The 12,990-nt window shown below is 43.8% G+C and overlaps 1 protein-coding gene across 1 annotated transcript in view; it reads right to left on the reverse strand.

The window, feature by feature from the left end:
* Positions 1–2,434: 2,434 nt before the first annotated feature.
* plcxd3 (phosphatidylinositol-specific phospholipase C, X domain containing 3) overlaps positions 2,435–12,990 on the reverse strand; it is a gene marked incomplete at both ends in the record, with an annotated part of 15,598 nt that continues 5,042 nt past the window's right edge. Inside the window, 5 exons of the mRNA XM_080531367.1 lie at positions 2,435–2,591; positions 5,936–6,037; positions 6,257–6,432; positions 6,765–6,938; positions 7,356–7,612. Coding sequence (XP_080387493.1) covers positions 2,435–2,591; positions 5,936–6,037; positions 6,257–6,432; positions 6,765–6,938; positions 7,356–7,612 — 866 coding nt within the window. The remainder of the gene's footprint in view (positions 2,592–5,935; positions 6,038–6,256; positions 6,433–6,764; positions 6,939–7,355; positions 7,613–12,990) is intronic.

Below are 12,990 nucleotides of genomic sequence, written 5' to 3' on the forward strand. Positions count from 1 at the left end.
TTTTGGGAATTATTTTTTTAGGAAGCAACTTGGCTTTCTGAATTCTATTTTATATGGAAACAAACTCAAATATATTAACATAAATCTGTTGCTACTTATGAGTATTTATACTACACTGGTGCAAATAATTAGTCATTTATATAAAATATAAATGATATAAAACCCATTTTGGTTCCATGTAGAACCGTTTCAAAAGAGAAGGTTCTTCATGGCTCCAATTACTGCTCTAATTGTACCTAAAGCGACAAGCCAAAGAACCATTGTTCGATATATTGTAGATATACGTATTAAACAGTACCAGTCAAAAGTTTGGACACACTTCCCCATTCAACTGTGTGCAAACGTTTGACTGGTACTATATATTGTAGTCTTTTTTATCTAAGAGTATACTGTTTGTCTGTCTGTCTGTCTGAGATATGGAAAACATGTGGTCATATATCATATACTGTATCTTGATTGTTACATCTCAGCTGAGATATTTCATGAGAAGTATGTAAATAATTCTTGGCATTCATTTTCATTTACAATAGAATGACGGTAGTTCATTGCACTTACATTATGTACAGTTTTTTCACATGATATAAAACAATTACGATTGGTTTAAACAATAGCGATGAACATCTTGACACATAAAATCCATTTTGTAGGAAATTGTTCACACTTCCTAAAAATCATTTATTTGACAATACACACGAAACACACAGGCAAGTTTCTTTCCCTCTCTTGCTCACTCACTCTCACACTGAAAAAAGTTGGAAATGGCACATTTACATACAATACAAGACACACACATTCACATACACAAAAGATAACATTTCCTTCCTTTTTTGGTTCACATTAATCTTAGATTACATAATAATTGTCCTCACAGAATACATTCTCTGGAGAGGAAGCAACAATAATATCAACATTTTCATTTCAGCAAAGAGGACGCACTGACTCATATGCGATGACGCTCTTGCATAATGTGCAATAGACATTTAGACCCAAACTGTTGTGACAGTTCTCTCATTACTCAACATGCCCAAAGTGCCACTTCAGATATGATTTGCTTCCTTAGATGAGCATTCACATTTAGTCTCTTCTCCAAAACCCTTAGAAGTCTAGAGCAATGCATGACATTTAAAAGAGTGGACAATGTAAATAAAGTTGTGAAAGTACTATAGAGAGCTATTCTATTCTGTTCTGTTCTATTCTATTCTATTCTATTCTATTCTATTCTCTTCTCTTCTCTTCTATTCTATTCTATTCTGTTCTATTCTATTCTATTCTTTCTATTCTAATAACATAAAGGAACACACACACTGACAATGAGATGTGTGAACCGGGAAAGACAGGAAATGGTTCATGAGACTCAGGACTTATGTGGTGAACCACAAAGCGAAACCGATAACAAAGGTGTCTGGCAACAACACCAGCATTATACACTGACACTGCCATTGTGAGGAACATACAATACAGTAGGTGTGAATTCATCTAATAGCTACACACAATGATGTAATGACATAATGGACCAATCGTGATCATACAGAACAAACCAGCTCAGGAGACTGGCTCTTAAAGGATCAATGGTCCCCACTGTTCAGGGATGCATGATCAATGTGTACATTGTGTTGACTTCAGCTAGAACTGTTACTGTGAGGAAATACTTAAGAGACGTCTGAAGAGATCCAATAGATTTGGTTTTATGAAACCAAAATATGGAAACGTCAGTGGCTATGGCTTATTTCTTACTGTATCATTGAAGTAGATTTGTGAAGTCCCTTTTTCTGACCATGCACACACACACAATAAGCCACTTTCAAACACCCACAAGGCTGTGTTGCGAGTCTTGAGTTCTGTTCAGATTAGAGATAGAGGGCAGTATAATTGACTTTCTTCAAACAGGACAGTGAAGCTACTACTACAGCCCACAAGTGAAGTGAGTAGAGTAGAATTTACATGTTGTCTAGATTTCAGATTTCAGATTTATTACAACACCAGAAGACATTAACTCTGACGAAGGAGGACCTTTACTGTCACTGAACTACTAAGAACATTTACATCTGCAGAGTTTGCTAAGCTATGCTTCATGCCTTACATGAACTGGCCAGAAATGGGGGGGTTTGAGTGAGTGGAAAGTAAAGCAGTCATTGTTACAGCATATGTGAAGCAAAGCACAGCATAGTGAAAACCAATTGCCCTTTTGACCCCCCAAAAAATCTAATCAAATGTCCCTTGCTATCTCATTGCTTGAACTTGAGCAAGCATGCCTCTCTCCCTCCTCCCTCCTCCATTAATATCTCCCCTCTCCCATCTCTCTTTCTCCCCTCTCAACTCTCTTAACTCTAAAAAAGTCGGAGGAGTGCCTCTCCACCTGAAATAAACACCAACGAGAAAGAGTGAGAGCTCAGCCTCACATGGTGACTGGACTCTCTGGTGGCCCCTGGCGGCCTCAGGGAGTATTATCCTCCTCTTCATCCAGGTGGTAGTTGAGGGTGATGACAGCACTGATGAACTCTCCCAGCTCCACGAAGTCTGCTGTGATAATGTTGATGCCGCTCTCGCCCGGCCTCTGTGCACGGATCCACTGCATCATCCCTGGGAGAGCCCTGAGAGGAGCGGAACACACACACACACACACACGCATTCAGCCCACCCACACACACACACACACATTCAGCCCACCCACCCACAAACACAGACACACACATACACACATTCAGCCCACCCACACACACACCCACACACCCACCCACCCACCCGCCCACCCACACACACACACACCCACACACACACCCACACACACACACACACACACACACACACACACACACACACACCCACACACACACACACACACACACACACACACACACACACACAGTACATACAGTAGGCAAAACATTTTTCAGACATATAGTTCTATGCACTGCGGCCTCATCTTTTGTAACTCCATCATAAACACACTTTGTTTTTTGCACTTTTGCACTTCTATCTGATGCGTGTTCAGAGCGAGAGAGAGAGAGAGAGAGAGAGAGAGAGAGAGAGAGAGAGAGAGAGAGAGAGAGAGAGAGAGAGAGGGAGATGTGGGATGACTCATAGCTGGTTCCTGTTGCACAGAGCAGGGCAGTCAGCTCAGTTAAAAGGCCTATATGAATCATGGATAAGGGCTGTCTGGGAATGAGACTCAGTGTGTCTGACACTTTAAAGAAAGCTGGATACAATCATGTGAACCAATCAGTGTGGGTGGACATTACTGCGCTCTATAACTGTATTCCTGTCTCCTACCGGCACATCTCTGTCAGAGTTTGCATTCCTTCACACTTGAATTCTACATTGTGGCCGATAGGATTTAGAGTGTATTTCAAACATGGTGAAATAGAAATTATGAAATATGTTATGGTAATGCAACAGTCATTAAATGCAATGTTCTTGTGAAAACAACTGGGTCCCCTCTCTAGTAACCTCCCTCTGATGCCCCATGATACATGCGGGATAATGTGAGAGATGGAATGAGAGAGCAAAAACAGAGAGAGAAACGGGAAGGAAGGTGAGACTCCTTTTTTAAGAGAGGCTAAAAGGAGGACTCCTGCAAGGTTGTCATTATGCAGTAGTTTGAAGAAGGATTAGCGAGGTCACTGTCAAATGCCTGGAACACAGAGACTGGTCTTCTACTCCGATCCTGTACCTACTGTCTGTCTGCACAGCAGTACGTATTCCCATGTGTGTCCTGTTTGACACTTTTAGCTATACTGGCAGGTGAATACGGAAGGCGGAAGGCTGTGTACATAGGCTGGTGGTGGGGTGGTAGAGGTATTAAGTGCTTGCCTTGCAACCCGCACGTTGCTGGTTTGAATTGAGCTATGAATAGCAATATTTGCTCATTATTGTCGCTAATGCTAATGTTTGCTAATGCTTTCCCCTGACAACCTACCAGTGGAGGCTCCTCCATAGAGGTGGAGGAGGCCTGGCCTCCCCAATAATTTGAGAGAAGAGAGAGAGAGATTTAAAAAAGCAATAATTATATTTATTTTATTTATTTATTTAACAAAAAACACATTTTAAAAATGTTTATATTAATATTATTTCCGTTTTGTTCATAAATCTGAATGTTTCCATGGCTAAAACCCAATATTGCAATTGTAAAGCACCTACAGGCCAGAATCCCTATCCGTTTGTATTGAGGAGGCCAGGCCTCCTGTCGGAAAGGCCAGGCCTCCTGTCGGAAAGTGGTTTCTCATAGAAGTCAATGTAATGCAATTTTTTTCATGGCAATATGTGATTGGCTAAATCACTGAAACTGGGTGGGCAGAGGAGGCCTGGCCTCACCATGCATTGAGTCCAGGGCTGAAAGATTGACATTTTGTTCGTCCAATCACATGAAGCCATTTTGACTTCAGTCAAAGAAACACTCGCAGTGGCTTTAAGTGCTTTGCTTAAAATGACCTCGGAAGTCGGCGAGATTCTGGCGCGATTTATACATCGAATAGGTAGACAACATTTAGGATTTATTGAACAGTTTTATTTTTAATATTAATAATTAATAATTGTATGTAGTATGTTGTGGTGAATGTTGTGAGCCTGAGCAGAAGGGACAATAGCTGCTGCAGGCGGACCAGAGATTCATGCCAATTGTTTTGTTTATTTAATGACCCATTGTGCAGGTAACTTATTACATATGTTGTTTGAGTTCTATGTTTTGGTGCATTTTGTAAGAGTCCACTCGTGGTGTTGCTAGCATTCACGATCTAGGGCATGGCTAGTCAGTAATGTCATGTTGCATTCCACGTGTAGTACCTTTTTCCGCCACACGCGTGTATGAGTGCTGTTCTGCAGGATAAATATTAGAAATGGATGAAGTATTGTTCTGAATTGTATGTTGTGTGTCTGATTGACATAGTGTTTGAGTGCTTTTGACATGTCATTGATTGTATGTAGTATGTTGTGGTGAATGTTGTGAGCCTGAGCAGAAGGGACAATAGCTGCTGCAGGCGGACCAGAGATTCATGCCAATTGTTTTGTTTATTTGATGACCCATTGTGCAGGCAATAAAAGCTGCTTCATCCACCATCCTGAGAGTGTCCCAATCCCATCAGTACCGCCAAACACAAATTAATAAATTTTAACAAAGACAGATAAGAAGAACAGGGAACATTCCATCGCGAGTGAAGCGAGCAAGCGGAAAAAAAATTGGCCTCCTCAATTCTGGAAGTCACCAGCCTCCACTGCAACCTACCCTTACCTTAACCACTCAAAGTTAATCCCAAATACTACCATGCAATTTAAAAACAACAAAGATTAGCTTCTTATGTAAGTCACGCAAATTAACTTATCCTCATAGCGTATTTTTTAAAAAAATACTTTTGCCCCAAAAAAATTGCCCAAAAGTCTCTCTCATGCGTCATCCATGACATGTAATTGGGAATGCTTACTACTACTAATACAGTAGGTACACTTTTAATTAGGTGACTGTTTTGAGAACACGATAGGCCTGTGGACAAAGCCCCAGTGACTCATACTATGGTGTGTGTGTGTGTGTGTGTGTGTGTGTGTGTGTGTGTGTGCGCACACACTGTCCAGCCATCCACTCAAATTAAGGTGACATCCCTTTTAAGATGTAAATAAGATAACAGACTCATCTCTCCTGTGTACATGCTAAATCGAAATTGAAAAAAAAAAAAGGCAATTACATAATCACTTAATTATTTCTTAATGATAATGATAATGACTTTATTACTCATTACAACAAGCACCATTAGGAAGAGGAACATGCATGCACACACACACACACACATACACACACATACACACACACACACACACACACCCATGGAATAAGGCACTAAACCCACCTGCCCCGCAGATATAACCTGCGCATCACACAAACACACACAAACACACACACACACACACACACACACACACACACACACACACACACACACACACACACCTCTCTGTGATGGTCTCCCTCAGTCCACTGGCCACTCCCTTCATCACGGTGCTAGCCTTGGGCGTCAGGACCACCTGGGACACGAAGAAGGTCCCCTTCCTCCTGGAGTAACATCAATCAAATACATTTTTAGTAGTTAGTGCATTTTCAGCAGTGTTTTACAGTCTTAGATTAAGCCTAAATACTACTACTAAACAAAAAGGCAAAGATTACCAGCAAACCCTATCCCAAATCCTGGATTAAATCACTCTCAACTGAAATAGATCTCAACATGGTGTAGCCTTTGTCAGCAAAACCGCCCACAAAAGTGTATATACAGACCTGCGGTCAGCAACAGAAGCCTGGAGAAACTGGATCAGCTTCTCCGGGTCAGTGGTGTTGGCCCAGGGGGCGGGCATCATCTGACCGGGCCACAGGAAGGGCACCTCCAGGGCCATGGGGCTGTGGTAGAATACCAACACCTGGTACTCTTTCTCCCACAGGTACTGCAGACTTACCTACGGGTGTATGTGTATGTGTATGTGTATGTGTATGTGTATGTGTATGTGTATGTGTATGTGTATGTGTATGTGTATGTGTATGTGTATGTGTATGTGTATGTGTATGTGTATGTGTATGTGTATGTGTATGTGTGTGTGTGTGTGTGTGTGTGAGTGTAGGTGTGTGTAGGTGTGTGTGTGTGTGTGTGTGTGTGTGTAGGTGTGTGTGTGTGTGTGGGGGGGGGGGGTGAACAGTGTACAGTGACAGACAACAATGAACAGACAACAATTGAACACCAGACAGCAGCTACACTTGGATGTGACTTTATCAGTTGTGTGTGTCCCCCTACCTCCTGAGCGAAGACGACAGGGCAGAGTCTCTCCCCGAAAATCTCCCTCAGCATGGAGACCAGCTTCTCGTGGTGCATGTTCTGAACGCCGTAGAAGTGGTTGAAGTCCAAGAAGACCACCTCTCTGGCGTGGGCAGACAGGAAACTACTGATCTGCTCCAGCCCCTCTCTCACCTATAGAGGTTAGACATTAGACTTGGTACTAACTGAATGAATGAATGAATGAATGAATGAATGAATGAATGAATGAATGAATGGTCTTTATTGTCATTAATACAGTACAGGTACCATACAACGAAATTTAGTAGGGGGGGCTCCCCTGGTGCTTGGAAAAAGACTAAAAACAAGAGGGCCAAGGGTAAAAGAAAAAATGAGCTTCAGTCTATTTGTCCGTGCGGACATGGTCCTGAACCGCCTGCCTGAGCGCAGCCTAACAAAGTGTTCGTTCCCAACTGTACCGTACTGTTCCTCAAATACTATGGAGTTCAATACAATGATTCCTTAATGCCATACTGTATGTCACATAGAGAAAAGACACAAACACAGGAGAGTAGTGACCAAACATAGTTGTTCTATTCTACTTTGTTCTACCGTAGCGCTGAAGAGGCCGTGGGCGAAGAACAGCTCGTTGTCCGGGTCCCGGGGCTTGGTGGAGATGCGCAGATCGAAGAAGCGGATGCCCGCCTCCAGCTGGCTGGTGAAGTTCATGGTCTGTGTGGCCAGCCACTTGCGCATCAGCTTCTTCGCCACCGTCCCGAAGACTGACACGAAGTTCTGGACGGAATCGGGCTGCTCAGGACCCACCGGGGAGGCTTCGTCAATGTAGAAGCTGAAGGAGTCATGGGAGCCTGGGGAGATTGGAGGTTGGATATATGGAGGAGTGTGTTATTGGTGAGTGCAAACGAGTTGAGATAAACTCACTCCTCCTCGTTCAAATACCCTCCCTTACCCTCCCCTACCCTACCCTCCCACAACATAGAATTACTAGCTTTTCGGGGCTGTAGCTGGTTCACATCGGGTATTTAGGAGACGGCTGCATGTGCTGAGGACACAGATGCAGAGGACGAAGGTTCGAGATTCGTGTGGAACTTGGTGTGTGAGGAAGCAATACTGTTTGCAGTAACTGTTCATGTGTTCTCAGGACTAGCGGGGGAGGCCTCATTTGTAGAGGCTGAGAGAGTAATAGGAACCAGTGTGTGTGTGTGTGTGTGTGTGTGTGTGTATGTGTGTGTGGGCGTGGGTGTGTGTGTGTGTGTGTGTGTGTGTGTGGGTGTGTGTGTGTGTGACTGTTGTCGTCGGTCCCTGCCGCAGCATCAGAGAGGAGTGTTTCGCTCTGAGTGAATGTGCTCTAATTATAGAGTGAGCCTAGAGACAACCACTCTCCTCTCCTCTCCTCTTCTCCTCTCCTCTCCTCTCCTCTCCTCTCCTCTCCTCTCCTCTCCTCTCCACTCCTCTCCTCTCCTCTCCTCTCCTCTCCTCTCCTCTCCTCTCCTCTCCTCTCCACTCCTCTCCTCTCCTCTCCTCTCCTCTCCTCTCCTCTCCTCTCCTCTCCTCTCCTCTCCACTCCTCTCCTCTCCTCTCCTCTCCTCTCCTCTGCTCTGCTCTCCTCTCCACTCCTCTCCTCTCCTCTCCTCTCCTCTCCTCTCCTCTCCACTCCTCTCCTCTCCTCTCCTCTCCTCTCCTCTCCACTCCTCTCCTCTCCTCTCCTCTCCTCTGCTCTCCTCTCCTCTCCTCTCCTCTCCTCTCCTCTCCTCTCCTCTCCACTCCTCTCCTCTCCTCTCCTCTCCTCTCCTCAGGTTAGGACACACTACAGGGTCAAGCGAACAACAGGGTTGGTCTGACTGTCACACATCTAAGAGAATGACCTTCAACAGTCACAACAAAGACAATAACAGCGAAAAAGTGACGACCACAGTCATTCTGCTGCACTGTCAGAGAGCAAAGAGAGTGACCTTCATATTTGACAGAAAGCCAAACTCACTGTTGAAGGCATACAGACCACAGAGTCACACAGTCCAGATGCAGCAATGACCCTATTTAGAGAAGACCAGTCAGTCCCCTAACCTATACTGTAGATTAACCTTCTGAGGTCACGACAAAGATAAGCAAACAGTCGACCACACAACATCATGCATGCCATAAAGAGAGTGACCTAAAACTGAGAAGACAACAGAATCAAGGGGTCAACCATTCTTACACGGGTACAAAGGCAATATGTGACACGGTCTGGTCATTTGAGCCGCAAAAGCCACAAAAGTCGGCAACCAATCAAAATGTTCCGACCTTTATTTTGAAACACAGAAATACATTTCAATGTTGTTGAAAATCACAACACAAACTCGCTAGTCACTGCGGCTGCAATACAACAATGGTTCGGTGAGTAATCCCCACTGCTACCTAATTAACTATAGCACTACTTTACATTGTTAGCAGGCTCACAAAACAAGTTGTGTTAATTGATTAGTGAGTGTGTCATTGATTTTCAACAACACAGAAATGTGTTTAAATTTTTCGGAAGTCCGAACATTAAATCGGATGCCGACCGCGTCATAAATGTGACAGCAGCTGGTGAAAGCGGGAACAAGTTGGCAACCAATCAAAATGTTCTGACTTTGATTCTAAAAATGTTTTTAAAAATGGAGCTCTACCTAGTTAAAGTAGTGGGGATTATTCACCGAATCCATTGCATTGCAATGTTTTGGCTTGACTAGCGAGTGTGCCATTGATTTTCAACAACAATTTATTTACATTTCTCAGAATAAAAGTCTGAACATGTGGTCGGTTGCCGACTTATTATGTAGTAGAAAATATTTTACTCTAATTCATTAAACTATAAATACTTAATTAACTACCGTAATAATAAATAATCAAATAAACCGGAGCTGATGATGATTCACAAGAAACCCAGATCTTTATACCTTTTCATGGTGCCCCCTCATAAAATGATCATTTGCATAGCCTCCATTCCTAGCTAGTTCCTACTTCCTTATCACTGATTAACCTCTGTTTGCCTGAACTTCCTAGAACTTCAGGCAACAGCCTTGTTTACTTTAGCTGGGTGGGGGCACCATAAACAATGATTACCTCCCCTGGGGTGTCCGCCTGAACACAAATGGTGCCATCTGGCCTGTTCCTAAATTCCTATCGTCTTGAATTTATGAGGTCATTTCAGCATATACATTTTAAACTTTTTAACATACACATTTTAACACAATTAAAAGAGAAATCCACCATAGTTCCCACGTTCACCAGCTGTCACATAGTGACACACCCCTTTACTAGTCATAACAGAGATGTGACTGCACAACCAACATGGTGTCACACAGTCCAGCGGCATGTTAACCAGAGGAAAGTGTCGACTGTAGTTCCCACCAACCCTGACCCTGCCCCATCTTTTAAAGCTGAGTTGGACCACAGTGTTGGCCTATTACTGAAGGAGAAATAGTTCTAAAGAGTCTGTACAAATATACTGCAGGCTACTTGTACAATAGCAGAAGACGCCAGCCCTGGTCCTTGAGAGCTACTTGTTGCACAGACCTTTGAAGTAGGAGGTCATCCCTCTTGACATTCATCTGTCATTCTTCCTGAACTATCTGTAGTCTTTACAGAAAGGCTCTAGCAACATTCCTCTATTACAGTGTGTCTTGTAGTACAATAGTCAGCATCTAGCCTCAAGGTTGAAGTCTACTGTTCCCTGTACAGAGGTACAGAGAAAGAGAAAGAGAGAGAGAGAGAGAAATAAAGTGTGTGTGTGTTTGTGTGTGTGTGTGTGTGTGTGTGTGTGTGTGTGTGTGTGTGCGCGTGTGTGTGTGTGTGTATGTGTGTGTGTGTGTGTGTGTGTGTGTGTGTGTGAGATGATATCAACACTATCGATATCCACGTATCCATGTGTGACTGAAGAAGAAAAAACAATTCAAAACAAATTCATCAATTCATCAATGTAAGGCTGTGGCAATACATTTAATGTGGAATTAACATGATTTGCATTCAGCCAGTAAGGTCAGACTGTGCTGTGTGTGTCAAATTAGAATTAATCCCATTAATCAAAAATCAATGAGGGTCACAGAGACCATTGCGATGCTGGTAGGGAGAATTGCTTATCTCAGAGACTAAATTGACCTATTCACAACTACCCCATAGCAGCCTGCATTGAGAGGAGACATATCTTAGATTAGATTAGATTCAACTTTATTGTCATTGCAGAGTACAAGTACCAGACAACGAAATGCAGTTTAGCATCCAACCAGAAGTGCAAATAGTGATATAAGAACATGATATAAAAACATGACAATGATAGTGATATGTACAGTATGGCAAGTACTGAGTTATATGCAGTTATGAGCTGTATGTACAGTTAACCAGATCTTATCCACCTCATTTTTCTGGTTTTCTGCTCGAAATGACATGCCCACAGTGAATATAGAATATCTCCACAATCACAAGGGCCTTCATAATGATATTGTTATCAAATGAAAGCTAACACCTGTGGGGTGGCTGTAGAAGTGTCAGAATCAAAATCTATGTTACTGTGTCAGAGCAAATAGAGCTAGAACATTATAAAACATCTCAAATTCAGTCTCCGCCTAAAAAAACAACAGCTTTTACAGTGAATATCACCTTGGAAACCTGATGACCAAGCCCAAATCATCTAGGAATCAGTACTCCAGGGTCTTATTAGTACTTTAGCCAAAGTCGATGCTAGTAATGTGAGCAAATGCAACTTTGTACCTGTTTTAGTACAGGTATGTTTAGGCGGACACCTATATGTTTAGGCCATTTGGAGATATTTTGGCACCATCTTTGACCTTTGACCTTTCTCATGTATCAGATTAAAAATAAAAATAAATGGGGGGGGGGGGGGGGGGGGGGGGGTTTGGGGTTGGCCGACCAATGGTATGGAAATTCGGCGTTGAAACCGGACATGACACATTCTCCAGTTGGAGAAAACTGGATGTGACTTAGGCCGTGTTTACCGTCTTGGTGGCATCGTATAGCATGCAAAGTTGTGAAAAAAAATGTGATATCGATGAAGAGAATTGATCGAGGTAAACTCTTTATATCACTTCGGATCCACATGGGGGTCCGTTGGCTCCTATGAGGTTAAGGTAGCTTATGTACAGTATGTAATATGGGGGAAACTGAAAGTGATTGTCAATGTACCCCATGTGTGTGTGTGTGTGTGTGTGGGGGGGGGGGGGGGGTTCAGCGGAGTGTGTGTGTAAGGGGGGATTGTTTATCAGAGTGACAGCTCTGTGAAAGAAGCTGTTCTGTAGCCTGCTGGTACGGGACCTGAAGATCCTGTATCCATATCATGGTTGGATATCGACTTCAACACTCGTCACATTTACAGAAATAGAAGACGAAAATGGATTACTGAAGACAAGAACAATCTACAATACATAGTTATACCTCGCCTTCAAATATAGTTTCTATGTGTTCTGCAGTCCAACCAAGGTGCTTGTAAAAGAGGGGCAGGCTGAGTGTGTGGTGATGTATGAATCCACTCTTGGGAGGACAAATGGAAAGAATGGAAAGAAAAAGCCTATTAAAAATGTCACCAGGGTTGGAATATTGTAATTCTATATCTGATTTGAGGTGTAGCCTAGAGTCCTGAGTCTGAGGCACTGATATGGTTCTATATCTGTATGCTGAAGTCGGGTTGAAACAGACACTCTCAATTACAACTACTCTGTCACTTTCTAGGATCACAGGAAGTGAACGATCTGAGGATGAAGTCAACCTGGGCTCTGGGAGAGAGGGGTGCAGGAGGAGAGGAAGAGCAGGAGGAGAGGAAGAGCAGGAGGAGAGAGGTGCAGGAGGAGAGAGGTGCAGGAGGAGAGAGGTGCAGTGAGGTGAGGGAGAGCAGGAGGAGAGAGGTGCAGGAGGAGAGGGAGAGCAGGAGGAGAGAGGTGCAGGAGGAGAGAGGTGCAGGAGGAGAGGGAGAGCAGGAGGAGAGGGAGAGCAGGAGGAGAGAGGTGCAGGAGGAGAGGGAGAGCAGGAGGAGAGAGGTGCAGGAGGAGAGGGAGAGCAGGAGGAGAGAGGTGCAGGAGGAGAGGGAGAGCAGGAGGAGAGAGGTGCAGGAGGAGAGGGAGAGCAGGAGGAGAGAGGTGCAGGAGGAGAGAGGTGCAGGAGGAGAGGGAGAGCAGGAGGAGAGAGGTGCAGGAGGAGAGGGAGAGCAGGAGGAGAGAGGTGCAGGAGGAGAGGGAGAGCAGGAGGAGAGAGGTGC

This window comes from Nansenia antarctica (genome assembly GCF_963989245.1).
Source record: "Nansenia antarctica genome assembly, chromosome: 5".
Taxonomy (NCBI): Eukaryota; Metazoa; Chordata; class Actinopteri; order Argentiniformes; family Microstomatidae; genus Nansenia; species Nansenia antarctica.